Below are 27201 nucleotides of genomic sequence, written 5' to 3' on the forward strand. Positions count from 1 at the left end.
CTAATTTAGCCAGTATACATGTATACATGTAAGCCATAAATTTTAATTTTTCAATATTTTAATTTTTATTAAAATATTGTATCTATTTTACCTAATCTAACCGGTTTATAAAATAAATTACGGTTATAGAATCGGCATTCATTGTTTCCACATTTATTATCTATGCTGAGAGATGGCAGCACTACGTTGTTCGCCGTTCGGTCGTCCTTTGAATCGTTGAGCGGGCGCCGGTCGCTTACCGACGCATGGCAGTTTTAAACGATTAAATACATTCCTTTTTGTAAGTATATTCGTTGAATATAGTGGATTATGGCATTGAATATATTGTTTGTGCATTTCGTATATTGGTTTTTAAATTCGTTTCAGATTATATATAAAATTATACTAACGGAGGGTTACCTACGTCATCTACTTTGTAAAACCTATTTGAGAGGTTCGGGTTACCAAACCGTAAGTAAAACACATTGTAGTTTTTTTTTTTTTTTTTATAGAATAGGAAGGCGGACGAGCATATGGGCCACCTGATGGTAAGTGGTCACCAACGCTCTTAGACATTGGCATTGTAAGAAATGTCATGTAGTAGTTTAGTCGAGGCATATTATTTGTAATTTGAGTAGTATTTAATCGATTCTCCGTTTAATTCCAGTCTTTGTATCAAAACCGAGCCACGTGCAAGATAAGTCATATATTGCCTTATTTCTACATATTTAAACACTCTGGTGAGTTGATGCATAAATTACATTCAATAGTCAATATATCATGTGGTTCATTATTTATTTTTATCAATTTCTTCGTATTTTATTCAAAAACTGAACATAGACTTTGTCAATGTACTAGGTGACCTGGATCGAATCCAAATGTGATTCGAATTGCTTAAAAGCTTTGTTTTATTAATTTAAATATAGTTCTTGCTTTGTAATATTATTTTATTGCTAATTAAGCAATAATTTTCCATGTTTTGATACTTTAAAAGTTAACTTTAATAACCTCAATTGTCTAGGTTATTACTTGGTTTTAATAACTTATTTTTCTTTGTACCTGTGTCTAGGGCATTCTTAAGACCTTCTTAGTGTTCATGCATAATAGGTAATAAGTTGTTTTGTTCACAGGGAGTGTTTATTTTTCTTTAATTTTATATATACTTTGTATATTGCATTACAAAGTAATATAATATTTTTCAGTGGACTCAACCGAGGAATTGTTGCTGATTTGGAGCTGTTGGAGGCTCTGCTGTTATGGAGGAGAGGGTGCTTGTCCGGTGGCCTGCTGTTGCTGCTGGTGCTATTTGCTGCTTCGCACTGCTTTTATTTATTTGTTGACACTGCGTTCAGGGTTTGCACTATCCTGCTTATCTATTTAAATCTATCACTTAATTTTACCAATGCCAACTCATTTACAGCTAACTCACTTGTAATCTTTTTAATTAATGGCAATGGACAATTCAGAATAAATAGACTGCAATTATACAGATTTTGCCAAAGCGTTTGACGTTGTCAATCATTACATTTTGCTGGAAAAACTTAGCGGCTAAGGTATCAATGGTCACGTGATTTGAATCGTACTTGATGGGCCGTAAAATTAACGTGGTTATACGTGGGTACCAGTCGCACACATTTACTGCGACTTCAGGAGTACCACAGGGTTCTATTCTTGGGCCAATATTATTTGGTATTTTTGTAAATGACATAGTGGAGTGTTTCAAGCACTGTCAATTCCAATTATATGCTGACGATCTTAAAATATACAATAGGATAAAAGATGTCAATGACTATGAATATCCAAACTATTGATATTCATATATCCAAATGATCTAGACATAACAATAAATAAAAACAATAAATTTTCCCTGTTTTCTCCGCTCCTATTGGTCGTAGCGTGATGTTATGTGGCCTATAGCTTTTCTCGAGAATGACATTTCATGATTCTTACTTTAAAATCACAGACTTCTATAAAACCATTTGTCGTTTACGTTATTTATATGCGCGAGCGAAGCCGCGGGCAATAGCTAGTTAAATATATATTATCGAAAAACTAAAGAAATGTGCATTATAAATATTGTGTAAGACTAAGACAAATTGTAATATATAATAGATTACAATTGATGTAATACGAATTAATTCAATATTTCTGGAGAGTATCTGTCATTTTTTTTTTATTTTTTTTTTTTTTTTTTTTCAGCCTTTTGCCGTCCACTGCTGGACGAAAGCCTCCCCCATAGAACGCCAACCATCCCGATCTTGGGCAGTCCGCATCCATCCCGATTCATTTTTTATATTAATCAATTATAATCTATATTTTTAATCTTGCAACAAGAACATTGACAGATACTCTTTATGGCGGGAAACTGTCAGACTTTAAATTCCCTTTACGAGCATTGCGGATTCCTTGTCGAGATCTAGTTCTTGCAATTGTTACTTATAAATTTTTTAATCCTTAATACGTACAGTTTTATTAAAATGTTATTACCCTAACCTAACAAAATATATTAGAAACGAATATAGACAGAGGCTCACGAGGTCCTTGTTACAAGTACCAGCATAAGCTGAAATCTATTTAATATGATTGATCATATAGATCTGAGCTTAACTTACATTGGAGTTAAGTTTTTGACTATACCACCAACCATATACATATAACCAGTGTAAGGTACACGAGCTTTCGTACACTTTATACGTAAACCGTACCGTATGTATTAAATATTCTGATTTAAATTCACTCATATAAACTTACTTGCTAAACCAATTATTAATTTTGTGGTGTTAAAAGAACCGAAGTAGATTTTTGAGTAAAATGTAAGCCATCTTTTTCCCTTTGCCAACACATTTAAAAATATTATATTTATTTGTACTAAAACGGTATATGTTAACAACATCTGTTAATTTTTACTATTCTAATTACTTAATTAAGGGTTATTTATATTGGCCCTTTTAGCACAAGGTCATATAATTCTTCTCTAAAATCTCACATGTAACATATGTCATTAATTTCATTAAATCATTTAAAATATGAAATCTTTTTGTCTTTACTTTGATTAAAAAAGGTAGGCAGATCGGGAAATATGACTTAAATGGGTGGTATCTATCCAGGTGGGCTTTTAATAAGCACTACCACCAAAAAGTATATATTGAAGTAAAACAAAAAGAAAGTTGAAGATCAATAAACAGCTTTTTTTTTTCAGCAAACCAATAACATAACCTAAATGCTTTATTTTAATGTTCTTAAATAATAATAACGTTGAATTAAATATAAATAATTTTACAGTTAGCTAATAAAAATGTGCAACATTGTTATGAATAAAATATTGTAGTGCTTTAGTGTGTAGCAGTGTAGGCTTTCATATATTTGCTTGTCTCAGCATATTGAAAAAAGAATACGCTGACGCCATTTTCTGTAAAGGTGAAAAAATTTAGCAATCCGTTTTTATAAAATGAATTAAATCTTTGTAAATAAGTTTTTCTATATTTGTGTGACGCATTTAGTTAACACGAACGCCTTAAAATATTTTAGTCGTAGAGAATAAAATACGGGTATTTTACTGATGAGAAAACTTACTTTAGAAAATGTTTGTACGGATACTTCTTCGAAGCCAGGTGCTTTGAGTGGGAGAGGTCTGAGAGATCTTTGCATGATAAGCATTAGATATGGTCGTATCACTGAATCAGCATTCCAAAAGGGTGTGTCCCAACACGCGAAGCAAATTGAGCTGACCTGAGCGAAGACACAAAAGTGTAATTAACTTCATTTAAAAAGTCATGTTGTATTTTGCCTAGAAATGTACCTTGTCTACTATATATATATATATATATATATATATATATATATATATATATATATATATATATATATATATATATGTACTGTGTCGATTCATATATACTATTTAAGGGACCATTAAATCATAACCGTGTCCTGATAACATTTTTATAACGTACACAGTGTGATTTTGTTGCGTGATTTATTGCGTTTAGTGTGATTATATTTTATTAGTTCCAATGAATCCTCTACAGTTTTGTGCAGTTTATGCAAGCGATATATTATTTCATTCCATATGTTCAATAACATTTACTTACATTAAAGCCTTAAATAAATACAAATAAAACTTAAAAATAGTTACTGTATATATCGCGACCGCGTGAAATTGTGGCAAGAATGCTAGCAGCATTTCCTCTTTGAATTGCAATTTCGTTTCTCTGGGCAAAAACTGAACCAGCCATATGTTAAGTTAAAAATATTATGACCTTTTTTCGTCTACCATTTCAGTTTTATTATTTATAATTTTTTCATAACGTTGCGAACACACAACACTAGTGCAGTATAAGATCACGCAAATGTTATTCTTGTAACTTCAATTTATAAGTTTATTTAGTAAATATATAAAAGTATTATCTAATAACAGGTTCGAAAATGTTGTGTAATTTTTCATGTCACTCAATCTTTTTTTTATACAGAATAGGAAGGCGGACGAGCATATGGGCCACCTGATGGTAAGTGTCACCAACGCCCATAGACATTGGCATCGTAAGAAATGTTAACCATCGCTTACATCACCAATGCGCCACCAACCTCGGGAACTAAGATGTTATGTCCCTTGTGCCTGTAATTACACTGACTCACTCACCCTTCAAACCAACACAACGATACCAAGTACTGCTGTTTTGCGGTAGAATATCTGATGAGTGGGTGGTACCTACCCAGACGAGCTTGCACAAAGCTCTGCCACCAGTAATCTTTAGGCCATTAAGCTTAAAACAGTGGTTTATTCTGAAGTTCAATTGATTTTCGGCAAGTGTGAATTTGTGTTTGTATGTTTTAAGCCTTTGCTATGTTCTACTCGACTCTTCCCAGTATGGTAGACTTAGTTCGAACTGTCGCGACTACAGTTGGTCTTATAAGTACAGCGATTGAAACGGAATGCGTCCTTTACTGTATATAAACGCTTCGCAGCATTGGGCCGAGGTGAAATAGCTTTGAATGAATTACTTACTTAGTTATTTAATTAAATGAATTATTTTAATTTCAATATAGAAAAAAACTTTGTCCAATACTCCTTTCACATATGGCAGATACCGTTTCTGCTTTTTAATACTTTTAACACTTATTTCCTATAATTATATGTTTTATTTATTTATTTAACAATATATACAACAAATAAACAATTAAACAAACGAAGGTGTATAGTTTGTTTATACACTATCTAACTTTTATTTATTTTCTTTAATAATTTTAATTTTACAGACTTAATGAACTAATCATGATTTTATAATCAATGCTATGGTTGACGGTATTTTAATGTTTTCATAAAATATATTTGTGGTAATTGACTTTTAAATGGAGCTAGACGAACAAAATTCGATCAGTCGATGTCCGAGGACTTGCGGAGTCATTTCATGACCACAACGGACAACGCTTTCGAAAGTTCGGACAAAGTTAAGGAAACATGATTGCGCATAGACCTATGGATATAATATATAAAATACAATTTTAAGGTATAATAAAAATTACAATGAAACAAGCCCTCAACTGAAATAGGCATACGTACCTTATTGTAACGTGAGACGCGTTGTGCAATTAGTAGTTCCAAAGTCAACAGATGTAGGTAGGCAAATTAGAAGAATTTTTATATTCAAATATTGATAATTTTATGTGTTAAATGCGTTTGTAATTGTATAATACCACCATTTACCTTAATTGCCAGGTAAGTGCATAAATAACTCGGTACAAAAGTTAAGACTATTGCCCCGATGCAGAGAACCATCAAAATTGCATTAAATTCTCCCATATCCAATTTCTAAAAATAAATAAAATTGTTACAACATAATATAAAAGACATATTTCAAAATACATTTAAAATAATAGCAAAACGCTTAAAAATGTTATAATATTATAGTAAACACGTAACCTCGGTCGCAGAATAAGCACTTAGACAAACAACGGGAGCGATAATTTTTTGTTCGAACAACAGCAGTTTCTTATAAACTTTCGCATAATCTTCCATCAAGCTATAAAAAAGTAAAGTACACTAGTTACACGATAGAAACAAGCATAACATTTACTCCTTTTAAAAATTTAAACAAAGTAAAATTTTACAGGCTACTTTTTAAGTAACAGCCTGTAAATGTCCCACTGCTGGGCTAAGGCCTCCTCTCCCTTTTTGAGGAGAAGGTTTGGAGCTTATTCCACCACGCTGCTCCATTGCGGCTTGGTGGAATCGTGAGGAAATTAGACACATTTCCTCACGATGTTTTCCTTCACCGAAAAACACGAGATGAATTATAAACAGAAATTAAGCACATGAAAATTCAGAGATACTTGCCGGGGTTTGAACCCACGTTCATCGGTTAAGATTCACGCGTTCTTACCAATGGACCATCTCGACCTTTTTTACTTTTTAGCGATGTGCGATATTTATAAAAAGGAAGTTAGCTTAAAGACTGAAAATAAAACACTTTTTTGTTCTCTTGTTAGAATATTTTTATATTTAGGTAACTCGTGTGCGTTACTTATGTGTATTTTCTGGATTTCTATGTAAATACGACAAGCCTTTGCATTGAATGTAAGCCATACCACTAAACAACATCCATTTGGCTGGAAGGGTGACTAAGTTAATATAGTTATAAGCAAAGGCGATGTCTCATTTTAGATGATATAGTAGACGGCTCATTGGTTGTGAATAGAATGATTAATACTTTTACACTGACGATGCCTATGAGTGGCGGTGATCATTATTACAATTTAATTGTATTAATTTATAACGGGTACTATGACTTCTCGATTGAATTCTTTCATAAAAATAAACTTAAAATGAATTGTAACTGAAAGTTCTATTCTACTATATATTAGACCCTTACATATGAAATTAGCGTTTTGTCGTACTGACCACTTTGATCTGAAATATCTCCTCTTTGGTTGAGTTGGAATTCCAAATTTAAATTTATAAATTCACTTAGCTGGTACATTTGTTTTGAAAACAATCATTCATTTGTTTTTTTCCTCATTTTTTTTCTTTGGCGTCGCTTATTGCCGCACAATGGAAAACATGAAATATTTACGAGTACGAGTTCTACCGTGGCACCAGCGCTGCAGAAACTGCTCGAAGGATTAATCCTTAATGATGTGTACGGCGCTGGTGTCGCAAAGGAAAGCAAATACCTTTTTGGTTTCAACGTTTTCGTTCTGGAAATTTCGACCTTCAGAACCAACCCCCTGGACGGCCGGAGACCAAAGTGGAAAATGAAGAATTAAAGGCTATTGTGGAAGCGGATCCATCACAAAGCACTTCAGAGATAGCTGCAGGTTTCGGGGTAAGTGATAACACTGTATTAATCCACTTGAAGCAAATCGGAAAAGTTTAGATTTTAAATGAAATCATTACTTGTGATGAAAAGTGAATACTGTACGATAATCAGAAGCACTCGTCGCAATGGCTGAACCCTAGAGACCCAGCCAAACTTAGGGCAGCTAAACGAAAATTGACTCAGATAAAGTTACTTTTGCTTTCTAAAATCTGGCCAAACGATTACGGCAGATATCTATTATGAGCAACTGCAAACCATGAAGGAAGAACTAGCTGCTAAACAACCGACATTGGTCAATCGCTTTAGGCCACTGCTGCTTCACGACAACGCAAGATCACATACGGCACAACAAACAACCACTAAGTTAGATGAGGTACAATTCGAATGTCTGCGACATCCACCGTACTTCCCGGACCTTGCTCCTACAGATTACCATTTTTTCCGTAATTTGAACAACTTCTTACAAGGAAAAAAATTCAACTCCGATGCGGCAGTCCAAACCGCCTTCAAAGAGTTTATTGATTCTCGCCCCCATGGTTTTTTTTAGTAAAGGAATCAATGAACTACCTATGAGATGGCAAAAGTGTATAGATAACAACGGTGCATACTTTGATTAATTAAATATATTTTACAAAAAAAAAATTGACTTTATATTCCTCCCGTACAAAACGCCAATTTCATATGTAAGGACCTAATATGGTGATTACGAAACGTTCTTGATACTATTTCGATACAACTTCAACCAAACAACAACTGTAAAGTTGTATTAGTAGAATATGAAAATGGCTAAACGGTAATGATAAAATTTTGATGCGTTTGCAATAAAGTGACAATTTTTTAGTAGAATTGGACCACTGGTTGCGCATTTACCCATCTACCATCCTAGAATAAAATATTCACGTAACATGTAGATTCCAAAATATTAGACAAATGTAGTTATTGTATATCTTATTATATTATTTACTGGTGGTAGGGCTTTGTGCAAGCTCGTCTGGGTAGGTACCACCCACTCATCAGATATTCTACCGTAAAACAGCAGTACTTGGTATTGTTGAGCCAGTGTAATTACAGGTACAAGGGACATAACATTCTCAAGGTTAGTAGCGCATTGGCGATGTAAGCGATGGTTAACATTTCTTACAATGCCAATAGGTAGATATATCATCAAGTGGCCCATATGCTTGTCCGCCTACCTATGCTATAAAAAATAAATATAATTGATTTTAAATCATAATACACAATATATACAATTAAAAGATTCTTACTTAATCATTGCCTGATGATGCTTGATAATTTCTTTCATACGATTTTTTATTAGCATATCGAAATACATTTTCTCATTATTATCTCTAGTTGGGTTGATTCCGTCTAGTAGGTCCTGGATACACAATATAACAATATCGGCTTTGACCGCTATTTCTCTGATCCATATTATTTGAGTTATAATCATGACTAAATGAGACCAAAAACATTAAATTAAAATTACATCATACAATATAATAACATACGAAATGTAAAGAAAGCCTTGTATATTTATTTTGAGATAAAATAAAGCTGGAGACAAAGAAATTGATACTTACAAATATAATTGAATGCATATGCACTAACACACGTATTTGAAAATATAAACATAGTTTCGTATATTGGCGTCGCTCCAAAATCGGTATCAAAGGCCCAGATTGGAAAAAGAAGTGGTCTGTTTCCTTCACCACGATCATGAGTTAACAAATAGTATGCAAGCGAAATTATAGCTATGGCTATCATGCAGATAGCAACACCAACCATGAAAATAAAAGCCAACTTGCATATTTTACGTGTTTGTAACTGGTTGTAAAAAAAAAACTTCCTAAAAATATATATTTATTATATTTAATAAATCTTAATTTTTGATTTGGCTTTATTTGTTAATATTGGTGGGTCAAATTTTACAAATCTATTTGAGTATTAGTTCCACGTAAGAAGAAACTTTGCATATACTTTTAGTGTTGGTAACAATATAATCTCAGATAATAATTTTTATTCGTTTCCATATGGAAAATGATTGTTTTTAATTATTTGTCACAGACACAGTAATATGTATATGTTTCCATGAATGATTCAGACATATAAAAGCAAGATACTTGTAGGATGAACTCCTTTTTCTTGTTGTTAAATATATGTACAAAAACTAATCACATTCTGATCTTATTAATTTCAATTTAAAATATTAGCTAAAATTTATAATTTTTACCTATATTTTTCACCCTTATTACATACAAATATAAAATCCTCGTTAATACTACGTTGTAAGCTATGGTAGCTGTCAATATTCAATTTCGTACAAGTGAGTATCAGCAGCTTGTATGACATCACAATAAAGTAAGTTCCCGCTTCTGTTGTAAATGATAAATCAAAATTGTCAACACCATGATAGATACTCAAAGATAGAAGACTTTGAGCAGAAATAGCACAAAACACCATGAAAATTTTAGCCAAATATCTAGAAAAAAATATTATAGTTCATTAGAGAAATTATTAAAATTTAATAAATAATTTAGAAAATTTTAAAAGATATGAAGTGTTATTGACCAGCTACTTACGTCCATTTTGGAATCGGAGCGTCCAGTACTTGAAAAAATTTTAAAAGCACGTAAAAATGCTTGTAAAATATTTGTGGATCAATTATTCCTGTTGCATATTCTTGATATTCTTTGTCGGATACTTCCGTTAGAGTTAACATTTTTTATGTTGGAATTCCAGCATTAACTTCCTTCAAAAACAAAATAAATATATAACTACATTGTTACCTATAAAAAAAATCTAATTACGTTTTTCTAGGATCTTAATATCAAACACGAATGTTAATTGTTTTAAGTAATGAATTAGCAAATAAAGAAATGTATTTTTGTTGTTATGCAACGAAATTTGTCTTTGATATTGAAAAGATATGGCAATTTATGAAACGATTTGTAACAAGGTAGCTTAACACAGTAGTTGTCGCTGCTACCAAGAGTGACAATTTGCTGAGAAGTCTTGTCTTTTATTATATACCAGCCCTCAACATTTTCTGGGTCATAATTTTTAGTTCCAAATAGCGTTTGCCGCATCGCCTTGAGCTCTGACTTGTACACTAAGCGACTAAGAAAATGCACCTGTGGTTCTTACGGCTTTAAACATAAAGAATAATTTTCAATAAACTATCAGTACTCTGTACAAAGTGCTTATGAAATCGAGGGCCTTATTGTGTAATTATTTCGTTTGATAAAAGGGGGAAAGTTCAGTTGATTATAGTAAAATACTTTCTTTAAAACTCTTCCATATTATTCATTTATACTTTAATGGCATAGAAAATAATATTATATTCAAATCGTTTTCATTGAACGTTTGTGATTTAATTTGTTTTTACCGATTTGAAAAAAAGGCATCTATTGTCATATTTGCCTTATCACATTTTATTTGCGATAATCATTCAAAACACGATAATTTGTTTTGTATGCGCCGTTTTATGTGATTTACATGAAAAATTATTACTTTTTATGAAAATTTTGCTAAAAATTCAGCTTCTAAAAAACACTAGAATTATTAATCGAAACTTACAACTCCCGAGGCGCAGCTGGGTGCAGTTAAGCCTTAGCTTTATGTTCCGGCGCTTCCATCAGAGACTTAATTATTATGATACCTGCAAATTTGTAGTAACATTGTACAGAAGCAGATTATAAAACTTAAGATGGGATTTTATTTACAATTTAGTATATTTTACCTTTTCTCTATTTCGCCCTACTAAACTTTTTTAAATTAGAATTTTTTTGTTACTATTACATAACTGTTTTTAATCAATAAAAGTGTTTTCAAATGAAGGTTCAAAGTAATTTTTCTTATATTAATGTTGTAAATAAAAAGTTAAATAAAACCTATTAAAAAGTTATTTTTCACTTTTCTCGTTACCAAATGTGCGGTACTGTATATGCAGTGTTACTGCAATTCTTGCAGATGAATTTTGAAATAGTTCCACAAAACGTGAAATTGAAGCTGAAATTTTGCTCATTTTTCATGCTGCTGACAATAAAGTATATTTATTTTATTTCTGTTTTTAAACAAAAATTAAACACGAGTTTATGTTGAAAAAAATATGTTTTTCAACCATGGAAAGTTAATACGAATCATATTAATTCTATATAAAAACTGTCGGTGAACTCGTTGGTTTAGGTATGCGAGCATCGAGAGAGAGGTATGCTGTGGGGTCAAGCCTCTGTTGTGTTGAATTTTCGCTTTCCCTGAAAGTGTCAGCGTCGTTTGTTATGCAGAGGACACATTGTTGCTGAAATTGGGGTAGAAATTTTGAGAGAACCGAAGAGTTCGCCGAGCTCGGGTTGAACATCCTCGTCGATAAAATTTGGTTTTGGTTCCATAAATTGTCGAACCCGCAGGCAGTCGAGTGCAGGAACCCGCAGTCTCTCCGATCTGTGCCAAGCGGGGCCATTGCAGTGGTTTTAGTGGGTAAGAATCCCACATAAATCGACTGCCCCCTATGGGACCCGGGTACCTTTCTGAAGGTTTCCAATACGTGAAAAAAAAGGTGTGTGAGCATACGAATAGTTCGCCGGTTATTTTGTGCCTTTATCTTTACACTATTATAATACATAATCTCCACTTCATAAACCTAACTAATATTATAAATGCGAAAGTGAGTTTATTTATTTGTTACGTTTTTACGACTTAAATACTAAACCGATCATCAAGAAATTTTGCATCCATGTTGTCATGGGTACCTAATGAAAAGGAGACAGGAGGAAGACCTGCCCCCTCTCAAATGCGGGCAAAGCCGGGAGCTTATACTGGTCATACTATAAAGCCTAAGATAATTAAGAAATTATTAATTACTAGTTTTAAGCCCGCGGCTTCACTCGCATTTCGGAGATGCGCATTGTCCTTCTTTGAGTTGGAATCTGGCTTCATACAAAATATTATCAAAATCGGTTCAGCGGCTTAACCGTAAAAGCAGAACAGACAGCTACTTTCAGATTCATAATATTAATAAAGGTATATATTACAGAAGTTTTTTATGAATTAGATAAACATAATTAAATTTTTGATGACTTAGTAAAAAATATTAATTTAAAGATAGGAAAATGTAGTAGGAATGTGTATTCTATAAATAAACTGGAGATTATATAATTTGTATTTAAAATAATATTATTCATCCATTATTACAATAATGAATGCTTTAATGGTTTCTAGAACTAACGATGTAAAATATTCTCGCTCGTTTCTTATTATTATGAGCATGTCTAATATTTAAATAAATATTATTATTATTTAATGAAGAATTTAAATTAAAAAGTACAAGAGTTCAACAATAATTCGAGTATACATAGAAATTCTAGATATGATGCAGTATTTTACAATCGATAACTAAGTAGTTTTTGTTCCCATGTTTAGTTTTGATTTCTGGTAAATTAAATTTGTTGGTATAATTTAAAAATTTGCAAATTAATATAAGTTTATATTAATTGCCAGTTTCTTTTTAGGAAGAAACATTCTGTGCTTAATCTGTCACGTTGATGTATTGCTGACAGCTTAATAAATATATATAATGTCTGTGTAAACGATTTAATACTTTGCTTTTTTCTCACTACTGAGCAAAATCCTCTTATTCTTTTAAGGAGAAGGTTTGGAGTATATTCCACAATGCTGCTCCAATGCTATGGTAGTGGATTAATGGAGTGGCAGGAGATGAATTATTGTGAAAAAACACAAGAAAGCTTTGTAGTGCTTAACGGGATTTAAACCTGCGATCTACGGTTAAGAGCCACGTTTTCCATCCACTTGGCGTTTCCTTCTGCTGTAAATTAACTAAATATATATTCGGAGAAATAATTATTTATTTAAATTTCCAAAAGGTTTGATGGTTGGTTTTTTAAATCCTTACTTTAACATTATTATTGTGTACACTATCAAATAAATTAACCCATGTCGTTCCGTTTCTATGTTAAACCAGTTTAATTTACTTCCATTTAAATCCAATCTCGTGCTTAAATGTGCTGCATCCACAATCTACTATTATGAACATAATGACGTAAAATGTAAACCCCACATATTTATATATAAATAGATATATTCGAGATATCTTCTGAAATGATTTGATTACAATGTGAGATGTCATTAAATAAGCCGAATGGTTCAGAAAATGATTACCTTGAAAGGGTCAAACATATGATGCTAGAAAGCTCAAATAAAGCCTGTTAAAAAAGGTAATGAAAAATGAATTCTAGCACTTTCAGTAATGAGCTATCAGCGGCCGTCTGTCTCAATGCCAGACTCCAAAGGCCGAGAACGATTTGTGGTCAGCGCTACCTAAGTATTGGCGATTATATTAAAACGACACACATGTTCTCAGATTACCTTATATTTAAGGTGGCTTTATTAAATATTTTGTGGACAATCGCCCCTTTTAGAAGTTAATTTTAATGGTATTAAAATATCGGTACCTAATTTATATGGTTACAATTATATTTTAGTTTTAGTTTTAGAAATCGATTATAAGTTATAAAATTATACTAAATTAAAAAAAAAATATAGTATGTTTTTATAAAAGTATTTTAATCCAATTTAATTAATACATTTTTAAATATATTGGTGATCACAATGACCAACGTCCTAGTATTGGCTGTTGCTTCATGAAAGTCAAGTACTGAATCAATCAATCAAAAGAAAAAAAAATGAATACAAATCTTGCCAAATAATTGTCATTGGAACAATGTTTCCTATTTTTAAGTAATCACGTAATTATTTTATAACGACAAATTTCGTTATTCCATTCCATACATTTCATTTATTATTTAATATATTTGATTATTATTTAGGTGGTTTCTTTATGATTAAGAATAATATTCAATTCGTAATAGTCACACAACTATATATGGTTTTCCTTCTTCTTGTACTAGACTAGACTTATAGCACCATCATATTTTTATGTGAAATGTTGGTAAATATTGATAAGTAATTAAATCAATTTTTTTGCGATCTTTGTATTTTACAAATTTCACTTGTTAAAGAATAAAATGAATGAATAAATTTTATTCAATTTGCAAAAGTATCTATAGAATATCGATAATATTAAAATCAGAACCGGACTGTCGTTTGATTTTATGCTTTAGAATTCCCATTTCTAAGGTCTGTATCGGAGCTTACTGTATTCTGTATCTGCCACGAAGCGGGAACGGGAATAGAACGCCGTTGCAAGCCTGCTCCGCCGAAGAAGATAGGCGTCCGAACGCGAACGGCGAAACGCTGGTTTTTTAGTGGGTATTCCGATGTTCGGGGCGCACTCGGCGCTTCAGACATCGGCGAGCCCCACATACAAAATTCAAAAAAATGCGTAATGCGTTTTTCCAGCGTCAAAAAAGAGCTCTGTATGGAGCCTCTTTGTTAAGGGAATGCTCTTCTTCCTAGTCCCATTTCTATTTATGATAATTCTACTATTCTAGATTTTAAATCAATTTATTAAAATAGATCCTTTATTAAAATAGGTACTGAGAGTGTTATTTAAAAAAAAATCTAATTCATAAACAAATTTATATAAGATCATGTTTTTTTAAATTTTCTTTGTTAGCTCGATAAGCTGATAAACAATGAACGTTGTAAATTTTCAAATAAGACGTTCTTATTATGTTCCATTGTATGCAAAATTATATTCACATGTCCGTATGTGTTCTAGTTTAAAACAGGCTTAGCCGAAGTTCGTGTAATGAATACGTAATTAATAAGTGTAATTACAAGCACAAGGGACATAAAATCTTAGTTCCCAAGGTTGGTGGCGCATTGGCTATAAGCGATGGTTTACATTTCTTACAATGCCAATGTCTAAGGGCGTTTGGTGACCACTTACCATCAGGTGGCCCATATGCTCGTCCACCTTCCTATTCTATAAAAAAAAAAAATACGTGACTTATCTCCAAGTCGCAGACTTCAAGCGTCGCTGCTCATACTTCGTAAATGCCGCGCGCTTTCACTGATCCGCTACCAGTCATACGACAATTTTGGGAAACCAGTAATTATATTCTATTTTTGAAAAAGTAAAATCTTCTAAATCTTTTTTTTATATGCTTAAGATCATTGGTCTTTTGTATTAGAAGTAGTATCGCACCTATTTCCCGCTTGCTAGCATCGGTGTGCAACTCTGTATCGAGAGATGGGTCATACAAAGCAATTATTGGTTAGTTGTCGAGTTACTAATATGTTTTCTGAATTCGTGTAATGCTTGTTGTTTGTCCGAAATCCACTTAAGAATTATTTTTAAGTAAACACGCAACAGAAATTTGATTCGCGAATTATACCATTATTACTTAAGTTATCATTTGTTGTACTTCGTAACGTTCACTGTGGCCAATCTATAGGACTATAAATAACTGGTAATTTTTCAAATTAATAGATTTTTTTTCAATCTAATTACAGCCTCATTCGTCTTAAGTATTCGCAAAAGAACGATAAGAATTTATTATTTCAAAGTTTCAATTTAAAATTATGAAGAATTTCTCCAACATTTATTTGAGATAAATAATATAAAAAGTTGAATTCGATTCAATTCTATTTACTTCAATTAACTTTTTTTTTTTTATGAGGTGAGATTATTTATAATATTAATTGATGAATTTGAATACTTGTTGTAAGATATACATTGTAAGGAATACTAAATAAACAGTATCTTCTTGTTATAATCATTTAACTAGTAACGAAATGAGTTTGTCTAAGATAGTATAGGTTTTTTTTTTTTATAGAATAGGAAGGCGGACGAGCATATGGGCCACCTGATGGTAAGTGGTCACCAACGCTCTTAGACATTGGCATTGTAAGAAATGTCAACCATCGCTTACATATCCAATGCGCCACCAACCTTGGGAACTAAGATTTTATGTCCCTTGTGCCTGTAATTACACTGGCTCACTCACCCTTCAAACTGGAACACAACAATATCAAGTATTGCTGTTTTGCGGTAGAATATCTGATGAGTGGGTGGTACCTACCCAGACGAGCTTGCACAAAGCCCTACCACCAGTAAGAAGTTAGAAGGATGTGCCCTTGATACTAGAATTTATGATTATTTTACAAATATATTGAAACAGAAGGTGGGCCAGGATAGCGAAAGAAGTGTTGGGTGGTTGTAACAATATTTATTTAAACAGGCAGAGTAACCACCCTGCTCAAGTTCAACAATAATTATAATCGTTCATTGAAATACATCGCTATTTATATCAAAGTCTAATCATTTTTAATGTTGGTAGTTGTTAAAATAATAATATCACGAAATTAAATAACATTGAAACAAAATTTATAATCAACTTAAATAAATATTAGGTTATTCTAAATTATATACGCGTTGATCCTAGCGTTGAGTTTAACACTTGGCCATCCTGAAACTGCCGTGCCCCACGGCTGGTAGAGTTTTCACCGACATCAGATATCTGAAAAAAAAAATGCAGGCCAAAAAGTATATCGTTTTCAATATGAGACAAAATTTTATGTATTGTTACTAATTAGTAATATTTTCTTCTGTTACTTTTAATTGAAGCCTTTACCAGTGACACATATAACAATATGTATCATTGTTAGTCACACAGACGCTTTTAGTCACACAGACGCTTTTTGTCACACAGACGCTTTTTGTCACACAGACGCTTTTTGTCACACAGACGCTTTTTGTCACACAGACGCTTTTTGTCACACAGACGCTTTTTGTCACACAGACGCTTTTTGTCACACAGACGCTTTTTGCCACACAGACGCTTTTTGCCACACAGACGCTTTTTGCCACACAGACGCTTTTTGTCACTCAGACGCTTTTTGTCACACAGACGCTTTTTTTTACATATAAATATGAACTTTTTTTGATATACAATGACTAAACTATTCCTCCAGAAAGTGTAATTAGTCAACTAGTAACAAATAACAATACTATAGTATTTTATATTATTATATGATTCTCCAGACTATGCGCCTCTATAATATGTTATTATCCATTAATTATTTAGGTAAGAATTTGAAGTAGTTCAAACACACATTTATTACAACTAATTTTAATAAGCTTCTTAAAAAAATACACTTATTATATAATATATATAAGCTAATTAATTACTTCAGCCAACCTTTTCTTTCTTTTATAAGCAGGTAATATATTATACTTAATAAACGAATTCTACATTATATAATTTCAACTTTCTAGTAGATCAATTAAATCATCCCTATCCATTTCATAATCACTTTCAGAACTATCATCTACAGACACAGAAGAAACATATGGGCGAAGTTGTTCCCCTCTAACAACCGCGTCAAATCTTTTATAAGCTTTCATCCCCTTTATGCTACATATTACATAACGATCTAAGGATTGCTTTAATAATTTTATAAGGACCAGTATAAGATCCATCAAGTTTTTTTGTAAGTTTTGTATCCCTAGCAGAACCCCCCCTTCCATAAAATAAGTTGCCCTACCACATACTTCTTGCATATTTTACGATTCTTATTGAATCTCTTCTGCATAAGTGTCATGTTCCTATCGATACGAAACTTTGCTTTCTCCCTACGTGTCTGTAAGTGCTGTTGTTGAGAGGCATGGTTATCAGGCCCTGATGTAGGATAAGCTGGGAAACGGGTATTATTATGTCCGAACATTAATTGAAGAGGAGAATATCCTGTTGTATTATTACGAGTGTTATAAATTCCCCAAATAACATCTGGTAATTTAATGTCCCATGTACATTCACTTTCAGACATAGTGTTGAGTCCGTCAAGTATAGTGCGATTTACACGTTCTACTTGTCTATTAGACCTTGGGCTAGCTATAGCATTGAGAATATGTTTAAATTGAGCCTCCTCAGAATACTGTTCAAAATACCTGCTGGTAAAAGCTTTGCCTCTATCAGAAATAACTCTAGCGGGGTTACCAAATTGGTTAATTATATCTTTTAAAAGTTTAATTGTTTCGACAGAACTGCAATTTTTGGCTGGCTTTGCAAAAACGAATTTTGTAAAAGCATCGATAACCACGAGAACAAACGTATTTCCGTTTCGTGTTTTAACAAATGGGCCTAAATGATCAACATGAAGCGTGTGCATTGGAATAGGTTCTTTATTACTTAGCGGATTCCGACTTCCATGGCCACCGTCCTGCTGTCATGAGCGACCAACGCCTTTCATGGTGTCCCATGAGCGTTTTTTAGGCGCCTTAACACTACGTTTGGTTCATCCCACAGCGCCAGTTCTGCTTACCAAAATTGGCCCACTTGGCACAGTCATCAGATCTCCGGCTTCATCGTTCGAGTAAGCCGGAGTTCTCACCGTTTGATAAATTGAAAAACGCCCTTATTTCTAGGCCAGTTTTAGCACTTTATAGTTCCAAACTGGATACATACAGATACAAGCTGCAAGATCATAATGTTCTAAATTCGGCTTTATTTACCCAAACGCTCCTATTACATTCAGGATCATCATGACCAATGTGTTTACACTTTTGACATTTAATAATAGGCTATTGACATCCCGATACTACATGACCCGTTTCATGACAGTTAAAACATTTTAATAGCCTTGCTGAATCATTCTTAATTGGTTTATATGAATTTCCAGTTACAGAACGTACCGGTTTTTTATTGAACTTTTCTAATCGCTCATGCTTAACACCACTCAAATAATCCAGTAGCTTATCAGTATTCTCAAAGCCTACTGATTCTGCCCCGTATCGTACCGACCTATTGTCTATTCCATAAACAATGCAATCAACAGCGTTCCTTCCTACTGTTCCACATCGATTCAAGGCTATTAACTTTTCATAGTAGTACTCTTCTAAATTATCCCCAAATTTTGCTCTTTTTGCTAACATTTCTGTAAGTGGCCATAATTTTCGTATGATGGGAAGGCAGATTTTAATTTTGTGACCCATTCGTCCCATGTAATCAAAACTGATGGCTGCCCTTCATACCATTTTTTTGCAGTACCAATTAGCTTTGGTAGAGCGTTATGAGCAGTCTGTTTGCTATCCCAACCATAAATTTCAGAGCATTCTTTTACTTTATGCACCCATGTATCAATAGTTTGATTTTTTGATTTAGGATCAAATTCTGGAACTACATTGTTATTAGAAAAACCATCTTTACTTTGTGGTTGTACAGCAGAAATAGATTGCAAGGACTCTTTAATACATTTAAGTAATTCACCATTAATATCATGTACTGGACTACGTGATCTACTAACTCTTTCTCTGCAAGCAGTCTTTAATCAGTGACGCTTTTGCCTACTACTACTACGATGATCTATTAGTCTATCTATCGATTCACGTAACTGCGTGTCTAAGGGTGGCGTACGCAATATGCGACGCTGTAATGGAGATGTTACAACTGACCTGCTTCGACTTCTTGCGTGGGGCTTCCTTGGAGGTGATTTTCTTGATCTGCGACGCTCGGTGTCACGACGTTTGGCATGGAGCTCTGCTGGTGAACGATGACGTTGCCTTGAGCCTCGAGCACGCGTCCGAGATCGGCTGCGTTTCGCAATACTTCCCAGCACAATGCTGCGATGCCTCCCAGTTGATCTCAGTTTACTCTCGCACTGATGACGAGGCATCTTCACTCGATTGTACTGTACCCACTGATTCTGCGTTTTTGCGTAATTTAGGTATTCGATTTCGTCGTATATGCATATTTTAATTATGATTTAATATTATATGAATTATAATTTTATTGACAGAACAAATTGTATTATATTATATATTGTTAAACTCAACGCTAGGATCAACGCGTATATATATATATATTTTTTTTTTTTTATAGAATAGGAAGGCGGACGAGCATATGGGCCACCTGATGGTAAGTGGTCACCAACGCTCTTAGACATTGGCATTGTAAGAAATGTCAACCATCGCTTACATATCCAATGCGCCACCAACCTTGGGAACTAAGATTTTATGTCCCTTGTGCCTGTAGTTACACTGGCTCACTCACCCTTCAAACCGGAACACAACAATATCAAGTATTGCTGTTTTGCGGTAGAATATCTGATGAGTGGGTGGTACCTACCCAGACGAGCTTGCACAAAGCTCTACCACCAGTAAATATAATTTAGAATAACCTAATATTTAGTTAAGTTGATTATAAATTTTGTTTCAATGTTATTTAATTTCATGATATTATTTTTTTTACAACTACCAACATTAAAAATGATTAGACTTTGGTATAAATAGCGATGTATTTCAATGAACGATTATAATTATTGTGGAACTTGAGCAGGGTGGTTATTCTGCCTGTTTAAATAAATATTGTTACAGCCACCCAACACTTCTTTCGCTATCCTGGCCCACCTTCTGTTTCATCTCAGAAGTGGGATCGGCCTTAAATATGTCGAGACCGTACGTAGATGGTCTTGGAAACCACAAAAGGAACAGAGATCCGTCTATATCATCATCTGAAGAAGAAGAAGAAAATGAAAAAAATTTTTTAACTTCTTCAAAATCTGTCGACGTAGTACCAGCCAAAAGCGTGGCGTGGCTCCAGCGGATGCAGAAGTGATTCCTAAATTTCGTCCCAATGAAAAAACGAGTAACGTGTCCGGATGGTTGCACAAAATTGATCAGTTGGGTGACCTTTATGACTGGAGCCCTAAGGATCGGCAATTTATCATGCAAATCTGGCTTAGAGGTTCTGCGCGAGAATGGTATGAAGACTTGGATGATTATAATCTTTCCTGGGACGAGTGGAAGGAAGCATTGAAAACTGCGTTTCCACGGTCTACAGATTACGTTGATAGACTCGATGAAATGTTGGCAAGAAAGAAAAATGATTCTGAGACAATGACTAAGTACTTTCACGGAAAAATGTAATTACTTAAGAAAGTCTGCCAGCTGAATTCTACCAAATGCAAAAGCATATAACTGTACAAAACCGGAACAGTTATACTTTGGATATTTATCGTCATTGGAAAACTATAAACGGATTGAAATGGTGAATTCCGCTAGAAGAGCAACTTGGAGAAGAGGCCGCGCTGAAGGTGTTTCGTCGAATACTATTACAAGCACACAAGAACTCGCAGATACAAAATGCTGCTACACAAGTCGTCGAACGGGGCACGAGGCGAGGAATTGTAAGGCGACAACGCGCTGCGACTACTGCCATCGCTTGGGGCACAGCATCGCGACGTGCTGGTTTTCTTCAAGCGGTTCAAGCCAGGACACAAAAAAGGTCAGCAACGTTTTACATATTACCTACGATATTTTATCTGACTTATATAAGAAAATTGCTTATGTGAAAGATCACGGGTTAATCGCATATATAGATACAGGTAGCAAATTAAATTTGCTTACCCTCGCAATAACAAAAAAAATAGAATTACAACTTCAACCATCTAATGTAGTAATAAGAGGCTTTGGGGGCAGTCAATTACATTCTTTAGGTAAATGTGAGATAGAAATAAATATTGACAATATTGTAATGAATGGACAAGTTGAGATAGCAGACTATCATCTACCCGACATAGATTTAATAATAGGCCATACATTGATTAATCAAAATCATGTTACTTAGTGACATGTTAATTAGTGACGCGCATAAATGGATTAACGAGATTCCCGCTGTCCCTATCTACTATCTAGCGAAACCACAACCAAGGGAACGGGCTTGGGAGAATCAGCGGGGAAAGAAGACCCTGTTGAGCTTGACTCTAGTCTGGCATTGTAAGGAGACATGAGAGGTGTAGCATAAGTGGGAGATCGTTCGCGGTCGTCGCTGAAAAACCACTACTTTCATTGTTTCATTACTTACTCGGTTGGGCGGAAGCGGTGCGCGGTCGATTTTACTAGTCGCGCTTTATTCGTAAGGTGCGACGTCGAAGCCCATTTGGAACGCGGCAATCGATGCGAGCGGTCTTAACACGTGCATCACGGCGCCGAAGTTTCGAATATATCTCAGTTCGATGTCGGGGCCCGGAATAGTCTGTAGACGACTTACGTTCCTGGCGGGGTGTTGTGCTCGGTAGAGCAGCGTCGTGCTGCGATCTGTTGAGACTCAGCCCGGTGATTCGTCCGAGGACGTATCCGAGAGAAATATATATACACACCTCTGGGGTGAAGCTATCGACAAGCATGGAGAATCGTTGGCTGTCAGCCTCGATATCTCCAAGGTTTTCGACAGGGTCTGGCACAGAAGTCTTCTCTCCAAGCTACCGGCATATGGTCTGCCTGCTCAGCTATGCACCTGGATTGCCAGCTTCCTACACAAGCGTAGCCTTCGTGTTTTAGTAGATGGTTGCGCTTCACAATTCTATGTAGTGAATGCTGGGGTCCCCCAGGGATCTGTGCTATCTCCCACACTCTTTCTTTTGCATATCAATGATATGCTCTCCCTTGGGAACATACATTGAAAAAAAATAATAATTGAAATAATTAATTAAAAATAAACAACAACAACAGCGCTTATATAGGCATTCCCCTCTCACGATGACCACCACGCGTGCTTGCAGCTTTTGGGACCTCCTCCTAGGCGAAAACAAAAGCGATGCATGCGACCATATTGCCGAAGGGGTGTATCCATACGTGTGACGACATACATCAGACCACTGCAACATCACCTGATCAATGACGTAGTTGATCAGGTGATGTTTGTGCTGCGTTTAGACGCATTGTGCACTCGCCACACTACTCCCCCGCCGAGACCGTGACTACGGGCGATAGTAGTTTGGGAATCTGACCACTCTACCACTCCTGGTTTTACTGGCAGGGATGGCATCAGACTTCTCCTGAACTTTGATATTCTGGTCTGTCTGGTCCTCAGCGAGTATGTAAGCTGGTTTCAGTCTGTCTATGCTGATTCGCTGCGTTTCGCCTTGTACGTCGATGTCAAAGATTTTCTCCTCGCGTCGCAGCACCCTGTATGGACCTGAATAAGGTGCTTGAAGGGGTTTCCGATGGGGACCCTGCCGGATAAATACGTGCGAGGTAAGCATAAGGTCTTTTGGTATGTAAAAAGTTTGATTAGAACTTTTGTGCCAAGATGATGGTTGTGGCCTTAATTTATTGACATGTGTTCGGATTCTACCAATGAATTCGGTGATGTCCTCGATGGTTGGGGGTGCTGATGAGAAGAACTGTCCAGGTAACCGCAGTGGTTCCCCGTAGACAAGTTCGGCAGTTGAAGCTTTAATGTCATCTTTGTATGCGCAGCGTATACCTAGTAATAGCCAAGGTAACACTTCTACCCAGTTCGGGGTAGAATGACAGGCAATTGCGGCTTTTAATTGACGGTGTAGTCTTTCTACCATACCATTAGCTGCCGGATGATATGGCGTTGTGGTATGATGGTTGGCACCGATGAGCTTGACCAGTTCTATGAAAGCGCCCGACTCAAACTGCCGTCCACGGTCAGTGGTGATGTGTTCGGGGCACCCGAACCGTGATATCCAACCACTGGAAAGGGCAGCAATGCAGCTTTCGGCGGTGATGTCCTGTAGTGGGTAGACTTCTGGCCACCTTGTGTAGCGGTCCACGATGGTTAGGCAGTACCTGTAACCTAAACATAAAGGTAAAGGACCTATCAAATCCAAGTGGATGTGTCGAAAACGTGCGGAAGGGCTTTCGAAGGCTTGTAGCGGAGCTTGAGTGTGTCTGGTCACTTTGCTTTGCTGACATTGTTGACACTCCTTTACCCATTGTCGACAGTCTTTGCGGATACAAGGCCAAATGTAGCGCTCTGTAACTAACTTGACCGTAGGCTTGGCTCCTGGATGGCTTAAATTGTGGAGCGAATCGAATACCTGCTTGCGATATGAAGGTGTGATGAATGGTCGAGGATTACTTTGAGAGACATCGCAGTATACCAGAAGAGCTGGCTCTGAGTCTAATCGTATTTTCTTCAACCTAAGCGAAGACCCTTTTTTCAGCAGGTCCTGTAGCTCGCTGTCAGCCTCTTGTGCTTTGACCAGGGAGTGGTAATCTAAGGGTATAGAAACTGCCTCGATACGCGAAAGGGCATCTGCAACAATATTGTCTTTACCAGCTACATATCTGAAGTCTGTGGTGAATTGGCTTATAAAGTCCAAGTAGCGAAACTGGCGTGGCGAACTGTTCTCTCGGTGATTAGCAAAGACAAACGTAAGTGGTTTATGGTCCGTGATGATACAAAATGTCCGAGCTTCCACCATAAATCTGAAATGTCTAATTGCGTCATACACTGCCAATAACTCTCGGTCATATGGGCTGTACTTTTTCTGTGATGGACTTAGCTTCCTCGAAAAGTACAATTCGTATCCCGTTTTGTTTCTAGGTTCCCGAACAGCGGATCTTGGAAAGACACAGAGGTCTGAACCGGTGTCAACTAAATATTGCACTTTGGTCTTGCGATCCGTGATGAACAGGCGGCCCGAAATTGTAAGGCAGTCGTTTACCGCCACTATTGGCTGCCTTGAGCGTTTCCCATCTTCTTGTAGGTACACGGTTGAATACATTTGCGTGCGCGCTTGCCGAATCTATAATGGTACCAACAGTACGGGTAGTTATTTGTTTGTGAGCGGGAACGTGCGCGGGAATGTCGTCGCGATCTGTCTATGGCGAATCGTGAGCGGGATCGTGGCTGTCTTCGGTTAAGTTGCATGCTAAGTATCTCCATCTGCTTGCTCAGCTCAGCTACGGTCTGGTTCAGGCTTTCGAAACTAGTACTTGGTACTCCTAGAGTGGAACTAGATGCACTAGCTACTTGCCCGGCTACTCGACCGGCTACTGGCACGGCTACTTGCTCGGACACTTGCAATGTTGCTGGAACGATTTCGTTGATACGGTCGGCAAGCTCTACCATGTCTTCAAGGCTTATCTTCGTATGCTGCGCTGCTATACACGTCTGCAAATGCGTTGGGAGTCGACTTGACCAGATGGTACGGATAAAATCGGTTGGAACAGTTGGCCCAGCTAGGTGTTGTAGATGCCGTAAAAATTGTGTGGGCTTTCTATCACCGAGTTCCTCGTGCGAAAACAAAAGCGATGCATGCGGCCATCTTGCTAGGGGTGTGGTCAAGCGTGTGACGTCGCTGCGAGGACAATAGATGCGCATGCGACCATATTGCCGAAGGGGTGTATCCATACGTGTGACGACATACATCAGACCACTGCAACATCACCTGATCAATGACGTAGTTGATCAGGTGATGTTTGTGCTGCGTTTAGACGCATTGTACACTCGCCACACCACAATACACGAACGTACCGCGTTAATTTTTTCACATTTGAAAGATATTATATTATCGTTCTGTTATAGTTCAAATGCAATGATCGAATCTAGTGTTATTTTAAAATATTTCAGATAAATAAAGTATGTTATCATCGTAATATGTAAACTTCGATTCCACAATACACGAACGTACCGCGTTAATTTTTTCACATTTGAAAGATATTATATTATCGTTCTGTTATAGTTCAAATGCAATGATCGAATCTAGTGTTATTTTAAAATATTTAAGATAAATTAAGTATGTTATCATCGTAAAATGTAAACTTCGATTCCACAATACACGAACGTACCGCGTTAATTTTTCGGGGGTGGGGGTGGGGGTTTAGGGGGAAGGGGGGGAGTTTTTTGTCTTATTCGTTCGCGACGGGGAGGGGGTTGATATTATATATCAAACATTAAATATAAAAATATTCGAAAAAATACATCCGCCGTTATGAAGCGCCGAATGTCATATTCATCGTCCGGCATATACATAGGGTACGTTCGGTTCGAACGTCGAACGATATATATGAAAATATTAATTCGTGAGACGCGTCGTAACCGTTGAAGACTCTTTCGAAAAGTTGTTTTCTTCTAGTATTGTATTATATTATAATGTATTGCTGCCGCCGTCATCGCCGTCATCGTCGTCGTAAGCTCGTCGCGGCGTGTCGTTTTACAATAATATATACAAATAATGTGGAGAAATATACTTTTCGTGCTAAAACTGTGCCGACCGACGGACGTACGTAAGTTGCTCCTTCTAAAGCGACTCCGGCGTCGTCATCGCTCCTCTCTCTACAAATTCATCGACATGATAACGTATAACGTTGTCGTGTAGATTTATTGTGGACCCCGATCTGTGGTGCGATGACGATGTCTTCGGAGATAAACGCCGCAGACGGAGTTTTTAAAAGATTCAGTACGTTCGTTTAATGCATATAAAAATGTATGCGAAACGGTCGTTCCTAAAACTCTTTATATTAACAAAAACTATCATGTACGAAAAATACATAACCCGAGTATCGGTACGATCACTCAAACACCGGGCGTCGATCCGAATGTTTCACGACATATATCCGTTGAACAATAACATACGTGCACATCGTGTACGGAAGTGTTTCTAAAATGAACGATCTCGTTTCGAATATTCATATTCGTGACCGTCGAGTGTCATCTTAGACGAATCGTCGTCGTCGTGCTCTTCTCGGGCTAATTCGATGTCGTCCGTTATTTATCATTATTGTTATGATAATGAATGAATGAATGAATGAAAAAAGTCAACCGTAAGAGTCTATCGCGTCTAACGCGATCGAATCGATACGGTACGACGAAGCTCGTTTCGAAGCGACGACGAAGACAACGTCGTCCTCGTCGTCGTCGTCGTCGTCGTCGTTGCTAGAAACGAGAATCGAGTTAAATGAGAGAAACTTACGGCGAAGGCGTCGTGTTCACGCACGCACGCACGGACGTGTCGTCGTCGTCGTCGAGAATAATCTATGTTAGCTCCCTGGTTGATCCTGCCAGTAGTTATATGCTTGTCTCAAAGATTAAGTCATGCATGTCTCAGTGCAAGCCGTATTAAGGCGATACCGCGAATGGCTCAATATATCAGTTTTGGTTCCTTAGATCTTACTCAGTTACTTGGATAACTGTGGTAATTCTAGAGCTAATACATGCAATCAGAACTC

The 27201-nt window shown here is 35.9% G+C and overlaps 1 protein-coding gene and 1 long non-coding RNA gene across 2 annotated transcripts; one reads left to right on the plus strand and one right to left on the minus strand.

The window, feature by feature from the left end:
* Positions 1-210: 210 nt before the first annotated feature.
* LOC126778953 (uncharacterized) lies at positions 211-2289 on the plus strand. The gene is made up of 5 exons (XR_007670257.1): positions 211-280; positions 367-450; positions 647-719; positions 1182-1332; positions 2179-2289. It is a non-coding gene; the product is annotated as an uncharacterized LOC126778953 (long non-coding RNA).
* Positions 2290-3334: 1045 nt separating this feature from the next.
* Positions 3335-10014, minus strand: LOC126778760 (odorant receptor 4-like). Its single transcript, XM_050502379.1, has 8 exons — positions 9875-10014; positions 9526-9774; positions 8876-9141; positions 8561-8747; positions 5900-5999; positions 5684-5788; positions 3553-3708; positions 3335-3388 (listed from the first exon to the last, which is right to left on the minus strand). The coding sequence occupies exons 1-8, from the start codon at positions 10012-10014 to the stop codon at positions 3335-3337; spliced, it is 1257 nt and encodes a 418-aa protein (XP_050358336.1).
* Positions 10015-27201: the final 17187 nt, after the last annotated feature.

Source organism: Nymphalis io, chromosome 27 (genome assembly GCF_905147045.1).
Source record: "Nymphalis io chromosome 27, ilAglIoxx1.1, whole genome shotgun sequence".
Taxonomy (NCBI): domain Eukaryota; kingdom Metazoa; phylum Arthropoda; class Insecta; order Lepidoptera; family Nymphalidae; genus Nymphalis; species Nymphalis io.

What these genes read in the sequence shown, in the direction of transcription:
- LOC126778760 (XM_050502379.1), bottom strand. Translation starts at nt 10,014, where the DNA reads ATGTTAACTCTAACGGAAGTATCCGACAAAGAATATCAAGAATATGCA. An exon ending in ATATGCATTCAATTATATTT is followed by an intron (nt 8,748 to 8,875) that starts GTAAGTATCAAT and finishes GGTCTCATTTAG; the next exon opens with TCATGATTATAACTCAAATA. An exon ending in CATCATCAGGCAATGATTAA is followed by an intron (nt 6,000 to 8,560) that starts GTAAGAATCTTT and finishes ACTTTTTTATAG; the next exon opens with CTTGATGGAAGATTATGCGA.